Here is a 23,917-nt window from a genome sequence, read left to right on the forward strand (position 1 = left end):
TGATGGTCAAGTCAAAGTCCTGGTACTTTCAAAAATACAGAAGTGTAAATGCAATGTGTAGTAGTGTCCTTTCTTATACTTCATACAAAAAATATACAACATATTCTAAACTAAAAAGCAATTTACAAATGTTACAATTGCACCTGTGATAGTAAAAGCCTATTTCCTTCAAACCAGGTGATGTTGTGTTGCTCGTGTTTGAGCTGACACACAGACCCAGTTTACATCCCACATGGCAGCGTTTTCCTTTTATAGTGCTCTACCGTTGACCAGAAAGTATAACCTATAAAGGGAACAAGGTACCATTTGAGACATAGAACCACACAGGCATGACCACACCGACCAATTCGGATGACAAGTGGTTAAAGTTAGGATGCTGTAGTGTGAGAATGAAATCCAACACGCGTACCCTTTAATTCATAAAGTAAGTTGCATGCTCTACTTACTTACAAAATGTGATCTTAAGTCCACAATAGATGTCTATATGATACATACAATTATTTTTTTTATATATGATAGAAAAACTTTCAAAAAATACATTTACCTTACATTTCTAAAGATAAAACATAGCTTTTAACGGTGGAGTTTTAAAAGTAACGCTTTTATGGTCCTCACTAGGAATAATAGATACTTTAAAATGCCTTAAATCATTTCAGAAAATGCATTTGACCAAGATAAAGGCCATATTCAGAACTACATGTGCCTATATGAAGGAGAGGAAGTTGTGGTCCATCACTCACTCTCTCGTGCAGGAAACCCTGAGTCACTCGCTCACTGACTCACAGGCTTAACCCCCAGCATAGATATCATAATAACCGTTCTCTGACGTGTGTTGATGCTCAATGGCCATTGCCAGTCATATAAATATTCATCATGCCAGACATAAAGGTAATAAAGATTTTATTTATTGTATGGCATCACTGACTAAGACACTCCAGTCGAATACAAACACGTGTAGTAGACTTTACAGTGAAATGCTTACTTATAAGCCCTTAACCAACAATGCAGTTAAGAAAAATAAGAGTTAAGAAAATATTTACTAAATAAACGAAATATAAAAGCAACAATAAAATAATAACGAGGCTATATACAGGAGGTACTGGTACAGTCCTCTGTTGCTTGATACTCCACAGTGAGACTCACAAGGCTCCGTTTACACTGACGCTTCTACATTTGTATCACAGAGCTGTCCCAACGGTTGTTTCACAATGGATTCTTATGGGAATCTGTACGCACCAAAACGCTTACAGAACAAACTTCATGGCTTATTGCATCTACCTGGTATTAAAATGAGTTGCTTACCATCAACTGTGTCGTTGGATCTGATCATCACTAGATCGCAGCGCTGCGTCTTTTAACCATTAACCAGAATCAATATATGGACAATCACAGGATACTTATGAATGCCAGGTGTAAACGCCCCGAAACACGCAAGCCTCACACACAGCCTGGTATTATACACAGAGACAAGGCAACACCAGTGCTATACTGTAGCAACAGGGTTTTATTTGGCCATACATCTCATATGTTGAATCAATAATATACACAATATATACAGAATGCGAACGCACAGTCTGGGTTGAGGTTTCTTCATTCTTGTAGCGAGCAGAGGTTGGCAGTGCATCATTTGCCTCCGTTCATCTGTGTCATGGATGGATCCTGTCAATCTCCCACACACACACCACCTGCAGGGGAGGGTCGGGGGACCTGGTGTTACTATGGCAACAGCTCCCCCTCTCTGTCCATCCATCCACTGTCCAAGTCAGATGATCTTTCTGTTCTTCTCATCTGCGCCAGTACTGAGGAGAGACAGGAGACAGACAACACCGTTAGCCGACACGAGAGATAGGAGACAGACAACACCGTTAGCCGACACGAGAGATAGGAGACAGACAACACCGTTAGCCGACACGAGAGATAGGAGACAGACACAACCGTTAGCCGACACGAGAGACAGGAGACAGACAACACCATTAGCCGACACGAGAGACAGGAGACAGACAACACCGTTAGCCGACACGATAGGAGACAGACAACACCGTTAGCCGACACGAGAGATAGGAGACAGACAACACCGTTAGCCGACACGAGAGATAGGAGACAGACAACACCGTTAGCCGACACGAGAGACAGGAGACAGACAACACCGTTAGCCGACACGATAGGAGACAGACAACACCGTTAGCCGACACGATAGGAGACAGACAACACCGTTAGCCGACACGATAGGAGACAGACAACACCGTTAGCTGACACTCACACCAACACACTAGTCATGTAGATGCTTAACACATGTAAACACAAATATTTACCAACCCATAACACCTAAACATCATACCTCAAACTATACCTCATTTGCTCACACTGTATATAGACTTTTTCTCTATTGTGTTATTGACTGTATGTTTGTTTATTCCATGTGTAACTCTGTGTTGTTTGTGTCGCATTGCTTTGCTTTATCTTGGCCAGGTCGCAGTTGTAAATGAGAACTTGTTCTCAACTGGCCTACCTGGTTAAATAATGGTGAAATAAATAAAAAATTTAAATAAACTTGTAAAAGTACCTCAAACCAGGTAGTCATTGTTGTAAAAATAGAATTTGTTCTTAAAGGCTATTAAGGACACATACATTAACACTGCTACAGGAAAGGTCAGTATATTTGTCTCAGTTTTAATACACAATACACTTCGGCTGTGACACATACACAAACACACACACACCTGGGCAAACTTGTGTATCTGCTCTACCACGGCAGCAAACAGAGCCCCCACGCTCTCATCAATCAGACTCTGCATGTAGTGAACGGCCTCCTCGTCCGACAGGTCCAATCGGAACTTGTCCTGCACCTGGAGGAGGAGACAGAATGTTCAGGGGAGAGATAAATCCTGGTTAAATACATTCATTGGGTTTGTTCTTTCATGTGGAGACACGTAAAATCCACACACAAGTGTACATTACAGTATGTCTGCAGAGTGAAAAACACACACAGTATTTCCCACCCACCTTCTTAACAGTCTTGTCAGGCTCCAGGGCGATGTCAGGAATGTTGGCGTCCACCATGAGAGAGAACAAATTCAGGATGAGGTTAGAGTACCTGGAGAGAGACAAGAAAGAGAGAAATGAAAAAGGTTCATCACAGCTGATACAATTGTGTGTGTGTATACTGTGTGTGTGTATACTGTGTGTGTGTATACTGTGTGTGTGTATACTGTGTGTGTGTGTGTATATACTGTGTGTATACTGTGTGTGTGTGTATACTGTGTGTGTGTATACTGTGTGTGTGTATACTGTGTGTGTGTGTGTGTATACTGTGTGTGTGTATACTGTGTGTGTGTATACTGTGTGTGTGTATACTGTGTGTGTGTGTGTGTGTATACTGTGTGTGTGTATACTGTGTGTGTGTGTGTATACTGTGTGTGTGTATACTGTGTGTGTGTATACTGTGTGTGTGTATACTGTGTGTGTGTGTGTATACTGTGTGTGTGTATACTCTGTGTGTGTGTATACTCTGTGTGTGTGTGTGTATACTGTGTGTGTGTGTATACTGTGTGTGTGTGTGTGTATACTGTCTGTGTGTGTGTATACTGTGTGTGTGTGTATACTGTGTGTGTGTGTGTATACTGTGTGTGTGTATACTGTGTGTTTGTGTGTATACTGTGTGTGTGTGTGTATACTGTGTGTGTGTATACTGTGTGTTTGTGTGTATACTGTGTGTGTGTGTATACTGTGTGTGTGTCCTACCTCCTGAGGTGAAGGAAGGCTGTGTAACACTGTTTCCTGAACTCCTGGTACTGTTCACTCTGCATGCCGCCCATCCCCTCCACCATCTCCTTACTCAGCTTCATGGGGGGAGGCAGGGGCTTGGGGTCACGACCCAGGATGTAGCCAAAGTCTATGTGGAATAACTTTCCTGAAATAGGAAGATGGAAAGGTATTCAATCAATGAAATGTATTCATAAAGCCCTTTTAACAACAGCCGTTGTCACCGTGTATTTAGTCATGCAGAACAGAGTAGAGTAGCTTTTGAAGGAAAGAACTAGTGATCAGACAATGTACAAATCCAACCACAGTGTGCTGGAGGTACATGACACATAATTCCTATAGACTCACCAGTCTTTGTGAGGAGCAGGTTGTCCAAGTGTCTGTCTCCCACACCCAGGATGTATGTGATGACACAGTAACCGGCTGGAAAAAGAATGACAAAACGACATCTCAGTAGTCATCCAGAAACACACATTAGGATGATGAAAACAGAGGGCACCATGCCAACCCGTTGAATGGCCTACTTCTTGAAGTTCTATTTTGGGAAGAAATGTTGTTTTACCCTTAAAGGCGCAGTAGGCAGCTTTTTGTGCGACCCACCAAATTCACATAGAAATGTGAGTTCTTAATCTGTCATTCTCATTGACAGCAAGTCAGAAGCGGTATATCCGTTCTATGTGCACTATTTCTATGCTTCTCTTAATTTTCGTTTTTCTGTCGGTTTTGTTCACCAGCTTCAAAAAGCTGCAAAAATGTTATGTTATTGAAAATATATTTCACAGAGATTTAGATGGTACAATGATTCTCTGCACTATGCTTGTTTTGTCACCAACTGAAATTAAGCTAAACAATCACATTTTTGCAACCAGGAAATGGCGGAGCGATTTCTGCATACTGTATCTTTGAGTGTGTGTACATTACTGCATTTAAATGTGGGATATTGTTTTTCAACAGGAAAAGTTAAAAAAAAATGCTGGAGTGCGTCTTTAATGTCACCCACACCAAGCCCTGGGATTGGTCCGAGACAGTGAGGTGGGAGGGTGTTAGTAGCAGTAGACTCACCACAGCTCTTGACGTAGGTGTCCATCACCTCAGAGCTGATGCCATAGGGCCCCTTATCACTGGGGGCGTGTTTTCTGAAGAAACTCTATAGAGACACAGTACAAAAGGAGAGAAAAGATAGTGTGTAATGTGTAAGACTATCACTTATAAGAAGCTACGGCAGACATGATATCACAAGACAGGCCTACCGACACAGACATGATATCACAAGACAAGCCTACCGACACAGACATGATATCACAAGACAGGCCTACCGACACAGACATGATATCACAAGACAGGCCTACCGACACAGACATGATATCACAAGACAGGCCTACCGACACAGACATGATATCACAAGACAAGCCTACCGACACAGACATGATATCACAAGACAGGCCTACCGACACAGACATGATATCACAAGACAGGCCTACCGACACAGACATGATATCACAGGACAGGCCTATCGACACAGACATGATTTAACAGGACAGGCCTACCGACACAGACATGATATCACAAGACAGCCCTACAGACACAGACATGATATCACAGGACAGGCCTACCGATAGACATGACATATTAAAACAGGTCTACAGACACAGACGTGCACAGAGTGAAGATGGTAGACAAACATCTAGTTTACGATACAATGGCAAATAGGCTCTTAGACAGAAATATCTTGATCTCCTACCTGGATGTTTCCTTCAGTGGCCAGAACCTCAGCCACAGGCACCGACTGGACAAACTGCATGAACCCTAAAGGAACAACAGCACCCAGATCAGAGGTTAAAGGTCAGAAGTCACTTCCTGAGACAGTATTCGATCTCTACATCATTGGTGCTCACCATGCTTGGTGCTTGTGGCCAGCACTTTGTAAGGCGTCAACTTCAGGTCTAGATTCTCTTTCCTCAGCAGCTGAGAGAATTTCCATCAGATTTCCATTAACAACACACAGCCACTTAACCTTCTGAGTCAGGATAAAATAAACAGCAGTCTGTTTGGCAGTAACGTTTGTCTCTGACTATGTCCATAATAATACAGTATTATGCTTATATGATATGATAATAATATGTTGATAATATGGTAATAATAGGTTTATATGGTAATAATACGTTACTTTCTGACCTTGTCCATGAGAGAGATGATCTGTAGGATGAGCTGGTCTTGTCTCAGGTCGTCTCCATGTTTAAAGATGATAGGATACATCTTCCCTTCCTCAGCCTTGAAGATCAGCTTGGCTGGCATCAGAGCACTCTATAATACACAGAGATACAGTGACGAGATTACAGAAACACATAAAGGTACATTATCACGTACCCATTACACTATCACACAGCAAGCATTGTCTATGTATGGCCCAAAAACGACTACTACACACTAATCCGGGGGAGAGGTAGAGGTGGAGCAGGAATAAACGATGAGAGGGAGGAGAAAGAAGAGGTTGAGAGGGAGGAGAAAAGGAGAAGAGCAAGAGAGGAAGAGGAAGAAAGAGATAGGAGGTTGAGAGGATGGAGGGATGGAAGGTGATGTACCTTGAACAGCGTGGCGGTGTCTGGTACGATGCCGCTGATTCTCACCGAGGGTTCCAGAGGCAGAGGGATGGGGTCAATCTCACACAGGTTCACCTTCTCATTGTCCGCCAGCAGAGCCTGCAGTCGCTCCGTCTGAAACACAGGGGGCGCCACTGTCAACCATCCCAATCATAACACCATATAGTCACAAGGAAGGAAGACTGTGTGTGTGTGTGTGTGTGTGTGTGTGTGTGTGTGTGTGTGTGTGTGTGTGTGTGTGTGTGTGTGTGTGTGTGTGTGTGTGTGTGTGTGTGTGTGTGTGTGTCTGTGTGTGTGTCTGTGTGTCTGTGTCTGTGTGTCTGTGTGTCTGTGTGTCTGTGTGTCTGTGTCTGTGTGTCTGTGTCTGTATCTGTGTCTGTGCGAGATAAATCTCCCATACCTTCTTCTTGCGGTTGCCGCTCTCTCTCTGCACAGCCTTCATCAGCTGTACTAGTCTGTCCACAAACGTCTGCTGGGACGCCAGGAGAGACCGCATCACCCTCACACTCTTATCACCCTGGAGAGAGAGAGGGAAGGGGTCAAATGAAAGAGAGGAGGAAATGAGTTCTACTCATGGTAACCAATCATAAATACACCAGTGTTTCTTCAACATACTGTGCCGTATCACTCACTGCACATGCAAATTCATAGTGCTGAACTTTCAAATTACAAACGGCAAGATGAAGTAAGATAGGAGTTGTGAAAGACAGACCTTGAGCAGTGCTTGGCTGAACCTCCCGATGACGTTGAGGTACATATTGTGGGTCTTCAGGTCTCTCTGCTGGGTGTCCTGGTCTTCACACTCCACTATTACATACCTGAAAGGGTTCACACAGATTTAGCACACACACACGTAGGCTACATACAGTTGAAGTTGGAAGTTTACATACACTTAGGTTGGCGTCATTAAAACTCGTTTTTCAACCACTCCACAAATTTCTTGTTAACAAACTATAGTTTTGGCAAGTCGGTTAGGACATCTACTTTGTGCATGACACAAGACATTTTTCCAACAATTGTTTACAGACAGATTATTTCACTGTATCACAATTCCAGTGGGTCAGAAGTTTACATACACTAAGTTGACTGTGCCTTTAAACAGCTTGGAAAATTCCAGATAATGATATCATGGCTTTAGAAGCTTCTGATAGGCTAATTGACATCATTTGAGTCAATTGGAGGTGTACCTATGGATGTATTTCAAGGCCTACCTTCAAACTCAGTGCCTCTTTGCTTGACATCATGGGAAAATCAAAAGAAATCAGCCAAGACCTCAGAAAAAGAATTGTAGACCTCCACGAGTCTGGTTCATCCTTGGGAGCAATTTCCAAATGCCTGAAGGTACCACGTTCATCTGTACAAACAATAGTACGCAAGTATAAACACCATCGGACCACACAGCCATTATACCGCTCAGGAAGGAGACGTGTTCTGTCTCCTAGAGATGAACGTACTTTGGTGCGAAAAGTGCAAATCAATCCCAGAATAACAGCAAAGTACCTTGTGAAGATGCTGGAGGAAACAGGTACAAAAGTATCTATATCCACAGTAAAGCGAGTCCTATATCAACATAACCTGAAAGGCCGCTCAGCAAGGAAGAAGCCACTGCTCCAAAACCACCATAAAAAAGCCAGACTACGGTGTGCAACTGCACTTGGGGACAAAGATCGTACTTTTTGGAGAAATGTCCTCTGGTCTGATGAAACAAAAAAGGGAACTGTTTGGCCATAATGACCATCGTTATGTTTGGAGGAAAAAGGGGGAGGCTTGCAAGCCGAAGAACACCATCCCAACCGTGAAGCACAGGGGTGGCAGCATCATGTTGTGGGGGTGCTTTGCTGCAGGAGGGACTGGTGCACTTCACAAAATAGATGGCATCATGAGGGAGGAAAATTATGTGGATATATTGAAGCAACATCTCAAGACATCAGTCAGGAAGTTAAAGCTTGGTCGCAAATGGGTCTTCCAAATCGACAATGACCCCAAGCATACTTCCAAAGTTGTGGCAAAATGGCTTAAGGACAACAAAGTCAAGGTATTGGAGTGGCCATCACAAAGCCCTGACCTCAATCCCATAGAAAATATGTGGGCAGAACTGAAAAATCGTGTGCGAGCAAGGAGGCCTACAAACCTGACTCAGTTACACCAGTTCTGTCAGGAGGAATGGGCCAAAATTCACCCAACTTATTGTGGGAAGCTCGTGGAAGGCTACCCAAAACGTTTGACCCACGTTAAACAATTTAAAGGCAATGCTACCAAATACTAATTGAGTGTATGTAAACGTTTGACACACTGGGAATATGATGAAAGAAATAAAAGCTGAAATAAATCTTTCTCTCTACTATTATTCTGACAGTTCACATTCTTAAAATAAAGTGGTGATCCTAACTTTTTACTAGGATTAAATGTCAGGAATTGTGAAAAACTGAGTATAAATGTATTTGGCTAAGGTGTATGTAAACTTCCGACTTCAACTGTATATACACACACACAAAGTATGTGATCCTCACCAGTACAGATAGTTGGCCAGTGTTGAGTTCTTACAAGCACGGGAGATGAGGAAGGTACACAGGTCCTGCTGTAGAAGACAAATAACATTGAGTTATATACCGTACTTGTCACGTCCTGACCAGTATAAGGGTTATTTGTTATTGTAGTTTGGTGAGGACGTGCAGAGGGTATTTGTTTTATGTGGTTCGGGGTGGTGGTTTATTTAGTAGGGCGTTTGATTGATTAATTCCGGGTTTTTGGGTAATGTTCTATGTTTGTATTTCTATGTGGTCTCTGGTTTTTTGTATTTCTATGTCTGGTTTATTGGGGTTGGACTCTCAATTGGAGGTAGGTGTTTTCTCGTTGCCTCTGATTGGGAGTCCTATATATGGGTATGTGTTTGGTTTAGTGTTTGTGGGAGATTGTTTCTTGTTTTGCTGAGTGTGCCTGACAAGACTGTTTTGTTGTTCGTGAGTTCTTCTTTTGTTATTTTGGTGTTTTCTTGGTTTAAAATAAATATCAAGATGAGCATCCACATTCCTGCTGCGTTTTGGTCCTCTATTCCCGACGACAACCGTTACAGTACTAAACATATTAGTTATATACCGTACTAAACATATTAGTTATATACCCTACTAAACATATTAGTTATATACCGTACTAAACATATTAGTTATATACCGTACTAAACATATTAGTTATATACCCTACTAAACATATTAGTTATATACCCTACTAAACATATTAGTTATATACCCTACTAAACATATTAGTTATATACCCTACTAAACATATTAGTTATATACCGTACTAAACATATTAGTTATATACCCTACTAAACATATTAGTTATATACCCTACTAAACATATTAGTTATATACCCTACTAAACATATTAGTTATATACCCTACTAAACATATTAGTTATATACCCTACTAAACATATTAGTTATATACCGTACTAAACATATTAGTTATATACCCTACTAAACATATTAGTTATATACCCTACTAAACATAACAGACAATACTTTTCAGCCCAACTTCAATTATTTTCATCTCTTACCTCCAGGTTCTCGCTGGCCGCCCCTTCTTTTCCTTTCTGGACAGGTGAGGGCACCGCTGGAGCAGTCAAGATCTGGGGACTGGAGACACACAACCAGTTCATATTACACTGTTAGAACACAGTCATGATAAACAATTCTACATATTAAAAACAATCTAAATGCAGAAGGTCAACAAATTCTGAACTGGAACGTTTACCTGACCTTTTTTAAAAGAACACACATTTCTGTTTCATGTTTTAAAATATTTCCTGTTTTCGTGCCTAATGGTCTACTCTACAAAGCCAGTCGTCCACCCTTACAGACCCCCCTCTCACCTGTCCAGGTCCCCCAGGGTGGAGCTCTCTCCCAGGCCTTGGCTGTCCCTCTTGCTGCCTGGCTCCAGCCCTCCCTGGATGTCAGTGAAGATCTCGTATTTCAGAGCCTGGACCAGCTGGAGAAGGTACATCAGCAGATCCTGGAGCACAGCGGGAGAGACGTTGGTGTTAGTGTGTGTGTGTGTGTACATACTGCATATTTATGGCTCTGCTGTGTCACTCTACAAACACACACACACACCCCACCCCACCTCCAAACACCTCAATACACTCCCCCCACTCCACCTACCTCGTCGTCGGCCTGCTGCAGCCTGGTCACAGCGTAGCGTCGTACGGTGGGGTTGGTGAACTGGGAGGAGAGCAGCTCCAGGGAGTCCTCTACGTCCATGGGCCTCCACTTCCCCAACAGCTCAAGGGCCTGCTTAGCCTCCCCGGGCAGGGCCCAGTTCACACACTTCAGGAACTTAGTCAGCGCCTGGACGGGGACAGGGGAGAGGAGAGAGGAGGGGGACAGGGGACAGGGGAGAGGAGAGGGGAGAGGGGAGAGAGGAGAGAGGAGGGGGACAGGGGAGAGGAGAGAGGAGAGGGGAGAGAGGAGAGAGGAGGGGGACAGGGGAGAGGAGAGGGGAGAGGGGAGAGAGGAGAGAGGAGGGGGACAGGGTAGAGGAGAGGGGAGAGAGGAGAGAGGAGAGAGGAGGGGGACAGGGGAGAGGAGAGAGGAGAGGGGAGAGAGGAGAGGGGAGGAGTGCTTCGTTAATTAGCTTCTTAGACCAGTGCGTTAACAGAGATGGAACGTCCTTGAGTGTTGTGGTGAAAATAGGGCTCTGGGTTTTTCCTGACCAGGAACAACTCTGGGCCCTAGTTATACTGAGACCATGCTTAAACTAGGATTGTTTCCTGGTCAGGAAAACTCAGGGCCCTAGATGCTGCCCAACTTTGTTTCTGTTTTTGTAGGAAAATACATATAAATATAAAATATATTCTGCTGTAAACACACAAACACTGTCCATGTGTCCGCACACTACACACAAAGAAATGGCCCATGGGACAATAAAAGATGTTGAAGCATAGCAGGATACACACCTTCTCCTGAGTGGTGAGGTAGTAACGGAACTTCCACACCAGGTCCTGTTCCTCAGAGCTCAGCTGCTTCGTTGGGGGGTAATTCACTATGACCTGTAGACAGACAGACAGACAGACAGACAGACAGACAGACAGACAGACAGACAGACAGACAGACAGACAGACAGACAGACAGACAGACAGACACGGTTGAGTCTACTGCTAACATCCGACACATTCACATCGCGAGCACACACACACACACACACACAGACAGACAGACAGACAGACAGACAGACAGACAGACAGACAGACAGACAGACAGACAGACAGACAGACAGAGACAGACAGACAGACAGACAGACAGACAGACAGACAGACAGACAGACAGACAGAGACAGACACACGGTTGAGTCTACTGCTAACATCCGACACATTCACATCGCGAGCACACACACACACAGAGACACACACACAGAGACACACACACAGAGACACACACACACACACACACACACACACACACACAGACAGACAGACAGACAGACAGACAGACAGACAGACAGACAGACAGACAGACAGACAGACAGACAGACAGACAGACAGACAGACGCACACGCACACGCACACGCACACGCGCGCGGTTGCTGTCGAGTAACGGTACTGACGTTGAGCTGGTCTCGTGTGGCAGCGTTAGGCTTTAGGTCGTGGTCTGACGGTCCGCACCGTAGGCTACGGGCCAGCTTATGGTGCTTGCTCTCCACAAGGTTCTCCTATAGCAGGGAAGGAATCAATACAAAGCATTCAACTCAATACATGATCAATATGTCGATAACTGAACATCTCCCTTGTGTGTGTGTGTGTGTGTGTGTTTCTCACCATGCACATCTGAGGGTCGGGGACTTTGACGATGTCAGCGCTGGTGAGCACAGGTGAGGCGTCATCTCCATCCTGGAAGGGGAGGAATTCAAGTCAATCAGCAACCACATCACCATGGCCATCAACCAATCAATAATCCCTTTCAGAACTACCACAGTATTTTAATGCCACAAAAACGTAATACCAACCGTGTGTGTGTGTGTGTGTGTGTGTGTGTGTGTGTGTGTGTGTGTGTGTGTGTGTGTGTGTGTGTCAACAGTCAGTACCTACCTTCTCATAATAGACAATACTGTACTCTGGCTTTTCACCAGTTTTGACACGAGGAAACTCCACCATTAGGTACATGAAGTTGGAACTGCGTTTCTCCCTCTGTGGGAACACAAACATACGACTGACTTTTGCTAGAGGAAGATAACACAGCAGTGTAGAGAAAGGAGAGATGAATATCTTTACATATTCACACACAAAAGCATTTGTGATGGATGGGCTCTGACCCAACTGATTGTAAGTGTATGATGCAATATATGATTTATAGTGATTGAAAGAACTGACCCCAGATCCTCTAACTCACCTCATTGATCATCTCTATTTCTCTGAAGGTGAGACGGTCCAACCAGTCTACCTTCACCATGTGACCCTGCCGGTGGGCCTTGGTCAGCTAGAAGGAGAGAATGAAGAGAGTAGAGGGAGAGGAACGGCGGAAAAGAAAGACGGAGCAGTGGAGGAAAGATGTAGTGAGGTTAGGAATAGAGGATGCAACAGAGGTGTAGCAGAGATGTGCAGAGAGCTCGCTCGGCCAATCAGAGCGCAGTTTTGGGTGCCAGCGGCCAATCCAGCGCAACGGAAGTACGGAACAGAAACTCAGCAGCCAATCCGCTCAGCGTCAGTGTGTGTGTCCGGGGCACACAAGAACACCATTCACCAGGGCTGTTATAACTCATCCGGAACTTGGTACAGTTCATTTTCACTATTTACAATCAGTCTACACACTCGTGGGTCTACAGTGCCTTCCAAAAGTATTAACACCCCTTGACTTTTTGTTGTTGTGTTACAGCCTAAATGTAAAATGGATTCAATTGAGAATGTCACCGGTCTACACACAATACCCTATAATGTCAAAGTGGAAGATTTTTACAAATTAATAAAAAATGTAAAGTATGCAGTCAATAAGTTTTCAACCCCTTTGTTATGGCAAGCCTACATAAGTTCAGGAGTAAAAATGTGCTTAACAAGTCACATAAGTTGTATGGACTCACTCTGTTCAATAATAGTATTTAACATGATTTCTGTACCCCACACACAAATCTGTAAGGTCCCTCAGTCTAGCAGCAAATTTCAACACAAATACAACCACAAAGACCAGGGAAATGTTCCTATGCCTCGGAAAGTAGGGCACCTATTCGTAGATGGGTAAAATAAAAATAAAAAAGCAGACAATGAATGAGCATGGTGAAGTTCTGAATTACTCTTTGGATGGTGTATCCCTACAGAAATACAGGCATCCTTCCTCAGTTGCTGGAGAGGAAGGAAACCGCTCACGGATTTTCACCATGAGGCCAATGGTGACAGAGTTTAATGGCTGTTATAGGAGAAAACTGAGGATGGATCAACAACATTGTAGTTACTCCACAATACTAATCTAAACGACAGAGTGAAAAGAAGGAAGCATGTACAGAATAAAAATATTCCTGTTTGCAATAAGGCACTAATGTAAAACTGAAAAAAAGGCAAAGAAATGTACCTTACGTCCTGAATACAAAGCGTTATGTTTAGGGAAAATCCAAGACAACCCATATTTTCAAGCATGGTGGTGGCTGAACCATGTTATGGGTATGCTTGTCATCGTCAAGATCTAGGGAGATTTATAGGATAAATAGAAACGGAATAGAGCTAAACACAGGCAAAATCCTAGAGGAAAAGCTGGTTTAGTCTGCTTCCAACAGACACTGGGAGACAAATTCACCTTTCAGCAGGACAATAACCTAAAACACAAGGCCAAATATACTCTGTAGTTACATATCAAGATGACATTGAATATTCCTGAGTGGCCTAGTTACAGTTTTGACTTAAATCGGCTTGAAAATGGCTGTCTGGAAATGATTAAGAACCAACTTGATAGAGCTTGAATACCTTTTTAATAACAATACCAAATATTGTACAATCCAGGTGTGCAAAGCTCTTAGAGACTTACCCAGAAAGACTCACAACTGTAATGGCTGCCAAAGGTGATTCTAACATGTGACTGTGAATACTTATGTAAATGAGATATTTAATTGACACAAATTTTGAAAAAATATATAAACATGTTTTCAGTGTCATTGTTGGGTATTGTGTGTAGATGGGTGAGAAAAAAATAGAAATGTATTCAATTCTGATTTCAGGCTGTAACACAACAAAATGTGGAATAAGTCAAGGGGTATGAATACATTCTGAAGGCACTGTACAAACTACAAAATGAAAACAAGCACACCAAAGGCTAAAGACACATTTTGTAATGATTACTGTAACGACTGGGGTTATTATATTATATGCAAAGGTGGTGCTTCTTAGTTGTTTCTCATGAAAAATGGCAGGGGGGTTGATGTACCATCTTCCTCACACACGCAAGCCATGCACACACACACACACACACACACACACACACAACAAAAAGTCAGCAAGAAGTAGCTATAGGGCCTAATATGTGTACCAACAAAGACCAAGAGAAATACACAGGCCTACACACACACAGGCAAACACACACAGGCAAATACACACACATCCAGCATTCCGACCCTCACTCCTCTCCTTCCAATCCCTAGTACTCACATCACTGAGAAACTCCAGGTCAGAGGGCTGGAATAGACAGTGATTTAGACAGGTCCTTTCACAGGAGTATATCTCACACACACACACACACACGCACGCACGCACGCACGCACACACACACACACATAAACCTCCAGGGGACCCCTGACCCTGTGACTACCTTGGCCAGTCTTCCCATCTGGTCCTCTGCTAGACTGCTGCTGGTCCTACCTGGGGTGCTGGTGGGCTCCCCTCCGTCCCCCTCTACCCCAGGCCACACCTTCAGGTCATGCATCCCCTGCCGGAACATTCTGGGAAAAAGGAAGGGGAGATTGAGAGGGGATGTGAGATAGTATCGGTCAGATGGTATCAGTTTCAATAATAGCCACATACTACTGGTCAAAAGTTTTAGAAAACCCACTCAGTGAAGACATCAAAACTAGAGGTCGACCGATTAATGAGAGCCGATTTCAAGTTTTCATAACAATCGGTAATCGGCATTTTTGGACGCCGATTATGGCCGATTACATTGCACTCCACGAGGAGACTACGTGGCAGGCTAACCACCTGTTACACGAGTGCAGCAAGGAGCCAAGGTAAGTTGCTAGCTAGCATTAAACCTATCTTAACATAATCACTAGTTAACTACACATGGTTGATGATATTACTAGTTTAACAAGCTTGTCCTGCGTTGCATATAAGCGATGTGGTGCCTGTTAATTTATCATTGAATCACAGCCTACTTCGCCAAACGGGTGATGATTTAACAAAAGCGCATTTGCAAAAAAACACAATCGTTGCACCAATGTACCTAACCATAAACATCAATGACTTTCTTAAAATCAATACACAAGTATATTTTTTTAAACCTGCATATTTAGTTAAAATAAATTAATGTTAGCAGGCAATATTAACTAGGGAAATTGTGTCACTTCTCTTGCGTTCTGTGCATGCAGAGTCAGGGTATGTGCAGCAGTTTGGGTCACCTGGCTCGTTGCGAACTGTGTGAAGACCATTTCTTCCTAACAAAGACCATAATTAATTTGCCAGAATTTTACATAATTATGACATAACATTGAAGGTTGTGCAATGTAACAGCAATATTTAGACTTAGGGTTGCCACCCATTCGATAAAATACAGAACGGTTCCGTATTTCACTGAAAGACTAAACGTTTTGTTTTCGAAATGATAGTTTCCGGATTTGACCATATTAATGACCTAAGGCTCGTATTTCTGTGTGTTATTATAATTAAGTCTATGATTTGATATTTGATAGAGCAGTCTGACTGAGCGGTGGTAGGCAGCAGCAGGCTCGCAAGCATTCATTCAAACAGCACTTTCCCGCGTTTGCCAGCAGCTCTTCGCAATGCTTGAAGCACAGCGCTGTTTATGACTTCAAGCCTATCAACTCCCGAGATTAGGCTGGCAATATTAAAGTACCTATTAGAACATCCAATAGGCAAAGGTATATGAAATACAAATGGTATAGAGAGCAATAGTCCTATAATAACTACAACCTAAAATGTCTTACATGGGAAAACTGAAGACTCATGTTAAAAGAAACCACCAGCTTTCATATGTTCTGAGCAAGGAACATAAACGTTAGCTTTCTTACAAGGCACATATTCCACTTTTACTTTCTTCTCCAACACTTTGTTTTTGCATTATTTAAACCAAATTGAACAAGTACTATTTAATTTATATTAAATAGATTTTATTTATGTATTATATTAAGTTAAAATAAAAGTGTTAATTCAGTATTGTTGTAATAGTCATTATTACAAATATACTGCTAAAAAAAATAAAGGGAACGCTTAAACAACACTTCCTAGATCTGAATGAAAGAAATAATCTTATTAAATACTTTTTTCTTTACATAGTTGAATGTGCTGACAACAAAATCACACAAAAATAATCTATGAAAATCCAATTTATCAACCCATGGAGGTCTGGATTTGGAGTCACACTCAAAATTAAAGTGGAAAACCACACTACAGGCTGATCCAACTTTGATGTAATGTCCTTAAAACAAGTCAAAATGAGGCTCAGTAGTGTGTGTGGCCTCCACGTGTCTGTATGACCTCACTACAACGCCTGGGCATGCTCCTGATGAGGTGGCGGATGGTCTCCTGAGGGATCTCCTCCCAGACCTGGACTAAAGCATCCGCCAACTCCTGGACAGTCTGTGGTGCAATGTGGCGTTGGTGGATGGAGCGAGACATGATGTCCCAGATGTGCTCAATTGGATTCAGGTCTGGGGAACGGGCGGGCCAGTCCATAGCATCAATGCCTTCCTCTTGCAGGAACTGCTGACACACTCCAGCCACATGAGGTCTAGCATTGTCTTGCATTAGGAGGAACCCAGGGCCAACCGCACCAGCATATGATCTCACAAGGGGTCTGAGGATCTCATCTCGGTACCTAATGGCAGTCAGGCTACCGCTGGCGAGCACATGGAGGGCTGTGCGGCCCCCCAAAGAAATGCCACCCCACACCATGACTGACCCACCGCCAAACCGGTCATGCTGGAGGATGTTAAAGGCAGCAGAACGTTCTCCACGGCGTCTCCAGACTCTGTCACGTCTGTCACGTGCTCAGTGTGAACCTGCTTTCATCTGTGAAGAGCACAGGGCGCCAGTGGCGAATTTGCCAATCTTGGTGTTCTCTGGCAAATGCCAAACGTCCTGCACGGTGTTGGGCTGTAAGCACAACTCCCACCTGTGGACGTCGGGCCCTCATACCACCCTCATGGAGTCTGTTTCTGACCGTTTGAGCAGACACATGCACATTTGTGGCCTGCTGGAGGTCATTTTGCAGGGCTCTGGCAGTGCTCCTCCTGCTCCTCCTTGCACAAAGGCGGAGGTAGCGGTCCTGCTGCTGGGTTGTTGCCCTCCTACGGCCTCCTCCACATCTCCTGATGTACTGGCCTATCTCCTGGTAGCGCCTCCATGCTCTGGACACTATGGTGACAGACACAGCAAACCTTCTTGCCACAGCTCGCATTGATGTGCCATCCTGGATGAGCTGCACTACCTGAGCCACTTGTGTGGGTTGTAGACTCCGTCTCATGCTACCACTAGAGTGAAAGCACCGCCAGCATTCAAAAGTGACCAAAACATCAGCCAGGAAGCATAGGAACTGAGAAGTGGTCTGTGGTCCCCACCTGCAGAACCACTCCTTTATTGGGGGTGTCTTGCTAATTGCCTATAATTTCCACCTGTTGTCTATTCCATTTGCACAACAGCATGTGACATTTATTGTCAATCAGTGTTGCTTCCTAAGTGGACAGTTTGATTTCACAGAAGTGTGATTGACTTGGAGTTACATTGTGTTGTTTAAGTGTTCCCTTTATTTTTTTGAGCAGTGTATATACATATAAAAATTGCCCGATTAATTGGTATGGGCTTTTTTGATCCTCCAATAATCGGTATCGGCGTTGAAAAATCATAATCGGTTGACCTCTAATCAAAACTATGAAATAACACATATGGAATCATGTAGTAACCAAAAAAGTGTGGAACAAATGAAAACATTCATTGGCATTTTCTCAACCAGCTTCACCTGGAATGCTTTTCCAACAGTCTTAAAGAAGTTCCCACATATGCTGAGCACTTGTTGGCTGCTTTTCCTTCCCTCTGTGGTCTGACTCATCCCAAAACATCTCAATTTGGTTGAGGTCGGGGGATTATGCAGGCCGGGTCATCTGATGCGGCACTCCATCACGCTCCTTCTTGGTAAAACAGCCCTTACACAGCCTGGAGGTGTGTTGGGTCATTGTCCTGTTGAAAAGCAAATGATATCCCCACTAAGCCCAAACCAGATGGGATGGCGTATCGCTGCAGAATGCTGTGGTAGCCATTCTGGTTAAGTGCGCCTTGAATTCTAAATAAATCACAGACAGTGTCACCAGCAAAGCACTTCCACATCATAACACCTCCTCCTCCATGGTGGGAAATACACATGCAGAGATCATCCATTCTCCCACACCGTGTCTCACAAAGACATGGCGGTTGGATCCAAAAATCTCCAATTTGGACTCCAAACCAAAGGACACATTTCCACCGGTCTTATGTCAATTGCTTGTGTTTCTTGGCCCAAGCAAGTCTCTTCTTCTTATTGGTGTCCTTTAGTAGTGGTTTCTCTGCAGCAATTCGACCATGAAGGCCTGATTCACACAGTCTCCTCTGAACAGCTGATGTTGAGATGTGTCTGTTACTTGAACTCTGTGAAGCATTTATTTGGGCTGCAATTTCTGAGGCTGGTAACTCTAATGAACGTATCCTTTGCAGCAGAGGTAACTCTGGGTCTTCCTTTCCTGTGGAGGTCCTCATGAGAGCCAGTTTCTTCATAGCGCTGAAGAAACTTTTCAAGTTCTTGAAATGTTTCATATTGACTGACCTTCATGTCTTAAAGTAATGATGGACTGTTGTTTCTCTTTGCTTATTTGAGCTGTTCTTGCCATAATATGGACTTGGTCTTTTACCAAATAGGGCTATCTTCTGTATACCACCCCTACCTTGTCACAACACAACTGATTGGCTCAAATGCATTAAGAAGGAAAGAAATTCCACAAATGTACTTTTAAGAAGGCATGCCTGTTAATTAAAATGCATTCTAGGTGACTATCTCATGAAGCTGGTTGAGAGAATGACAAGAGCGTGCAAAGCTGTCATCAAGGCAAGGGGTGGCAATTTGAAGAATCTCAAATATAAAATATATTTTGATTTGTTTAACACTTTTTTGGTTACTACATGATTCCATATGTGTTATTTCATAGTGTTGATGTCTTCACTATTATTCTACAATGTAGAAAATTGTAAAAATAAAGAAAAACCCTTGAATGAGTAGGTGTGCTTAAATGTTTGACCGGTAGTGTACAGTCAGCGGTATTCAGTCTGGCTTTTCTGTAACTTCCTATTCATACGCAAAGGATCTAATGTAAAATAGAATAGATTAATTATACACAGACAACACAAATCCTTCATTTTGATTTTGCCGACACAGTACAGTAATATAAAGCATTTGCCCTGTTAGTTGAGATGGACTTGGGACTCACCCATATTTGCCAAAGAGGGTGACGGTGGTTCCCCCCACAGGGGTGGCTCGGCCCGGCCCGTACACATCCCACACCGTTAGGGCCACCTGGGCACTCTGGGGCAGGTCTGGGTACTTCACTGGCAGCCTCAACCACTCATTCCAGCTGTGGGAGGGGAGAAGGGAAGAGCGAGAGTGAGAAAGAAAGTTTACAGAACAGTTCACAAGGACTATATTATTTTGGATCTATTATAGTGAGATTGGACTACAATGTGAAATACAAAGCCCGGCCAGGTCAAAGAGTGGCTCAGAGCATCATTCAACTATCTCATTCAGTCTTTTAAGAGATTATGTCAATTTGGGACACTATATCCTAATAAAGGTGTCACTCACTTCCAGCGGGTGCTGAACGCCTTGTAGGAGGTGAGTACGGGAAGCGCCAGAGGTTTGCCCTCTGCAAACACCTGACAGGTAACATAGAGGTCTGAGCAGCTCTCCTGGTAGAGGCCAGAGAACCGGAGCATGGGATCCTGCAGCAGCGCCTTGTAGCTCTTCTGCTCCCTCTTGCCCTCCAAGCTGCCTCTGTGGAGGGGAGGGAGGGGAAAAAGAGGGAGGGAGGGAGCGAAGGGGACAGGAGGGAGGCGGAGAGAGAGGGAGGGAGAGAAAGGGAGCGAAGGGGACAGGAGGAAGGCGGAGAGAGGGACAAGAGGGAGAGGGAGCGAGGGAAAAGAGGGAGTGGAGAGGGACAAGAGGGAGAGAGGGAAAAAGGCAGGGGGATCATGTGAGATTAGAGACAGATGAGGGAGGGGAGTAGTTTGACACCACCACCACAGTTGTCCCTGGTCTTCTTTCCCTTTCAGAAACACAATTATTGCCCTCTGCTTAGCTGAGGTTCTAGAATCTAAACAAAAGTAGTAAATCAATGTTAGATCTAACACTGTGTGTGACGATTTACGATATATCTATGAATGATCACCTGCAAGAATATTCACATTTGTCTTATTTACTTTCATTGCCACTCGTGATTAGATGTGTGCATGCTGCTGTGTTAAGACAACGGTTAACAATCCCCTGACAAATTGTGACAAAATGCATCACAATATTATTCCAGTACATAACGGCCTAACTGGAAGCGCTACACTACATGGTTTGTTGAGAATTATGGACGTTATTTACGGGCCACCACAGCGGAGCCCAGCTCGTTAATAGAAGTCACGAGAGGTGCACTAAACCGATGAGCCGTCGGAATGTGCATGATGTCACAACAAGCGAATTGTGCTCCCAAATAAGAACCCTCACCGGGCACGTTATGGTGCCGTGATATCGGTTGAGTCATGATGTTGCCATGCTCGCTTAGGTAAATAGAAGACAAACAACTAGGTAGAAATGATGTGACTTTTGGGCAAGCGCTGCAATCATTTTTCATCCATGCAAAGTGGCATTAGCTGGTCAACGATGTCATTGCTGTCAACTTGTTATCAATCAAATCGTACGCAGTTAGAAAGCTAGTAGTAGCTAAACTGACTGCTATTGTTTGCTTGACAGCATTATGTAAAACATTTTCTTTGCGCTATACGTTAACTTGCTACTTTAATGTGGCCAGATAGTAAACCAAGTAATAACACACTAACATTTTCAGTTGAACATTAATATCCAAGTCACAACTGTAGACATAGTTAAATGTGTCTGTGTCCATCTTTCGTCGACTTCGTTACTCATAAATCACATCGGAAAATTGGATTGTAGCAACTAACTTTAGCCTTCTCACAGACGGTGGGCTCGCTTGTAAGGCCTATGTGAAAAAACACATAGCAATACAGTCTCTCCACTTAGCAAAACAAATATATACTGAAATACAGTCAGTTTATACACGAGCAGTCCTATCGAAATGTGAACTTTAATCGTCTCGATTCACGGGAATGACATTATAGCGACAGATCACTTTTCGGACATGATTATGTTTTTTGTGAGCACCGCAAAGGCATATAAAGCTGACGTCAGGAAAAAGTAATCGATCTCTATTCCTCTGCCAATGATGGCGTGTGTTGTCAATCGTTGTTTTTAAGGTTGATTTAGCTAGTCTGATGGTTCACTTACTTCCTGAAGAAAGGGAATTTGGGGGCCGGTTTACTGGATATAATCTTAAAGGCATAGCCAACATAAGTAAATATATGGCATTTGATTTCAATAAAAACATTTGCAACAAGTGTCTTTTTTTTATATAGCTATGTGCAAATGAAATGTTTTACTTTCAACTATGTTTTCAATTCATGGTGGCCACAGTTCATTGGCCAGAGTTCATATGTTATGAACTAGCACATCTTTGTAGGGTAGTCTTGGCTATGGTTGTTGTTTTGGTGGCAATGGGCATCAAGAAAGCTGATTATAATGTACTGGCCAGGTTTCCTCAGTGTAATGTTCTCTGCTTTACTGAAGTCCAGGAACTCCAACCGCCTTACCAGAGGTGTATTCATTATGTACACCATAGCAAAAATGTTTCACAACAGAAAACCTTTTGCAATGAAAAGGAGAGTTTCTATTGAACACATTAAGGTAGGTCCCTCCTTGTTTAGTCCCGTTTGCTTCCGTTTGGTTCCTAATGACAGTGATGGAGAGTAGTGGGTCTCCCGAGTGGGGCTCCCAAGTGGCGCTCCTGAGTGGCGCAGAGTGGTCTAAGGCACTGCATCTCAGTTCTAGAGGTGTAACTACAGACCCTGGTTCAATTCCAGGCTGTATTACAACCGATTGGGAGTCCCATAGGGCGGTGCACAATTGGCCTAGCATCGTTATGGTTTGGCCGGGGTAAGCCGTCATTGTAAATAAGAATTTGTTCTTAACTGACTTGCCTAGTTAAATTAAAAATAAAATGTAGTTTAACTAATCATGTAATTACATTTGGTTGTAGCTTGGTGGTAGTTGAACTAAATTCAAATCTTGGTAGTGTTTTCCGGGAGTTAAGGGTAGCTTCAGTGTAGCTTAACTTCTTCCAGTGTGAAGTAATTGGTAGCTTGGAAAACCATATTTTCAGAGTATCTTGCCCAGCACGGCCTAATGAACACACCCCTGGTTACATAACCCAAGCTGATGAGTCAGTCTCCACAACAGCAGTACTGCGTCCCAAATGGAACCCTATTCCCTTGATGGTGCACTACTTTTGACCAGGTTCCATAGGGGTCTGGTCAAAAGTACTGCACTTTATAGGGAATATGGTGCCTTTTGAGACACAGTGTAGAGGTAGCTGTGTCCTCTGCTCTGCAGCGACACGCTCCACTCATAATTAAAGAGGTGTTTAAGAAGGCAAGGCCCATTGCCTCCCCGGTGCAGTGTGTGTGTGTGTGTGTGTGTGTGTGTGTGTGTGTCAACCGCTCCTTCTGTGTCCGCACAGTGTCAATCCTAAAAAAGGAGGGTTTGTTCGGGACATGTGATTGGTCGGGTAGAGTAGTCCTATCCGAGGTAGCGCGGTAACGCTCCCTGAGCCAGAACAAAACATTAGCTCATCTCCTTCCACTTTCTCTATCAAGTCTGCAGACAGACAGAGATCATAGGAAAAACCTGTGATGAGGAACAAGTTTTTCACAATGCACCCCGGGGGTCTCACAATTTGTGTTTTACGCCCGTGTTCCCTCATACCCCCACAGAAGTCTGGAGGGTGTTGATAGGTTCTCCCTCGCCAGCCAGGGGTGCCACTGACCACAGGGCCTTGACATGCCTTGGTCCTGTATTGGTGTGTGTGCGTGTGGGTGTGTATGTGTGTGTGACTCAGAGTTGCCCCTGTCTCTACAGATCCACAGCTCAACTTGTCACAGTCTGAGGAGGAACATGTCCTGACTCTGGGGCCTTGTCACCACTAACGCACCGCATTCCCTATATAGTGCACTACTTTTGTACCAGAGCAATATGGGACCTGCTCAAAAGTAAGGAA

General features: G+C 43.7%; 1 protein-coding gene across 4 annotated transcripts; it reads right to left on the reverse strand.

The window, feature by feature from the left end:
• Positions 1-883: 883 nt before the first annotated feature.
• Positions 884-22,003, reverse strand: LOC115194425 (phosphatidylinositol 3-kinase catalytic subunit type 3). 4 transcript variants are annotated; one of them, XM_029754111.1, is made up of 26 exons: positions 21,627-21,999; positions 20,389-20,577; positions 20,018-20,161; positions 15,142-15,271; positions 14,982-15,008; positions 12,745-12,831; positions 12,444-12,542; positions 12,174-12,245; positions 11,963-12,067; positions 11,316-11,408; positions 10,522-10,707; positions 10,233-10,372; positions 9,918-9,996; positions 8,873-8,940; positions 7,075-7,180; positions 6,763-6,879; positions 6,345-6,476; positions 5,938-6,066; positions 5,658-5,727; positions 5,504-5,568; positions 4,825-4,909; positions 4,111-4,185; positions 3,742-3,910; positions 3,004-3,094; positions 2,721-2,846; positions 884-1,799 (listed from the first exon to the last, which is right to left on the reverse strand). In XM_029754111.1, exons 1-26 carry the CDS (start codon positions 21,689-21,691, stop codon positions 1,785-1,787), a joined length of 2,664 nt encoding a protein of 887 aa, XP_029609971.1. In that variant the 5' UTR covers positions 21,692-21,999; the 3' UTR covers positions 884-1,784. The 4 variants fall into 4 exon arrangements, 3 of the variants coding, with proteins under 3 accessions (XP_029609971.1, XP_029609972.1, XP_029609973.1); XM_029754112.1 differs by lacking the exon at positions 14,982-15,008 and having other exon boundaries at positions 21,627-21,998; XM_029754113.1 differs by lacking the exons at positions 14,982-15,008; positions 20,018-20,161; positions 20,389-20,577; positions 21,627-21,999 and having other exon boundaries at positions 15,192-15,263.
• Between the last annotated feature and the right edge of the window lie 1,914 nt (positions 22,004-23,917).

The sequence above is a fragment of the Salmo trutta genome, chromosome 5 (genome assembly GCF_901001165.1).
Source record: "Salmo trutta chromosome 5, fSalTru1.1, whole genome shotgun sequence".
Taxonomy (NCBI): domain Eukaryota; kingdom Metazoa; phylum Chordata; class Actinopteri; order Salmoniformes; family Salmonidae; genus Salmo; species Salmo trutta.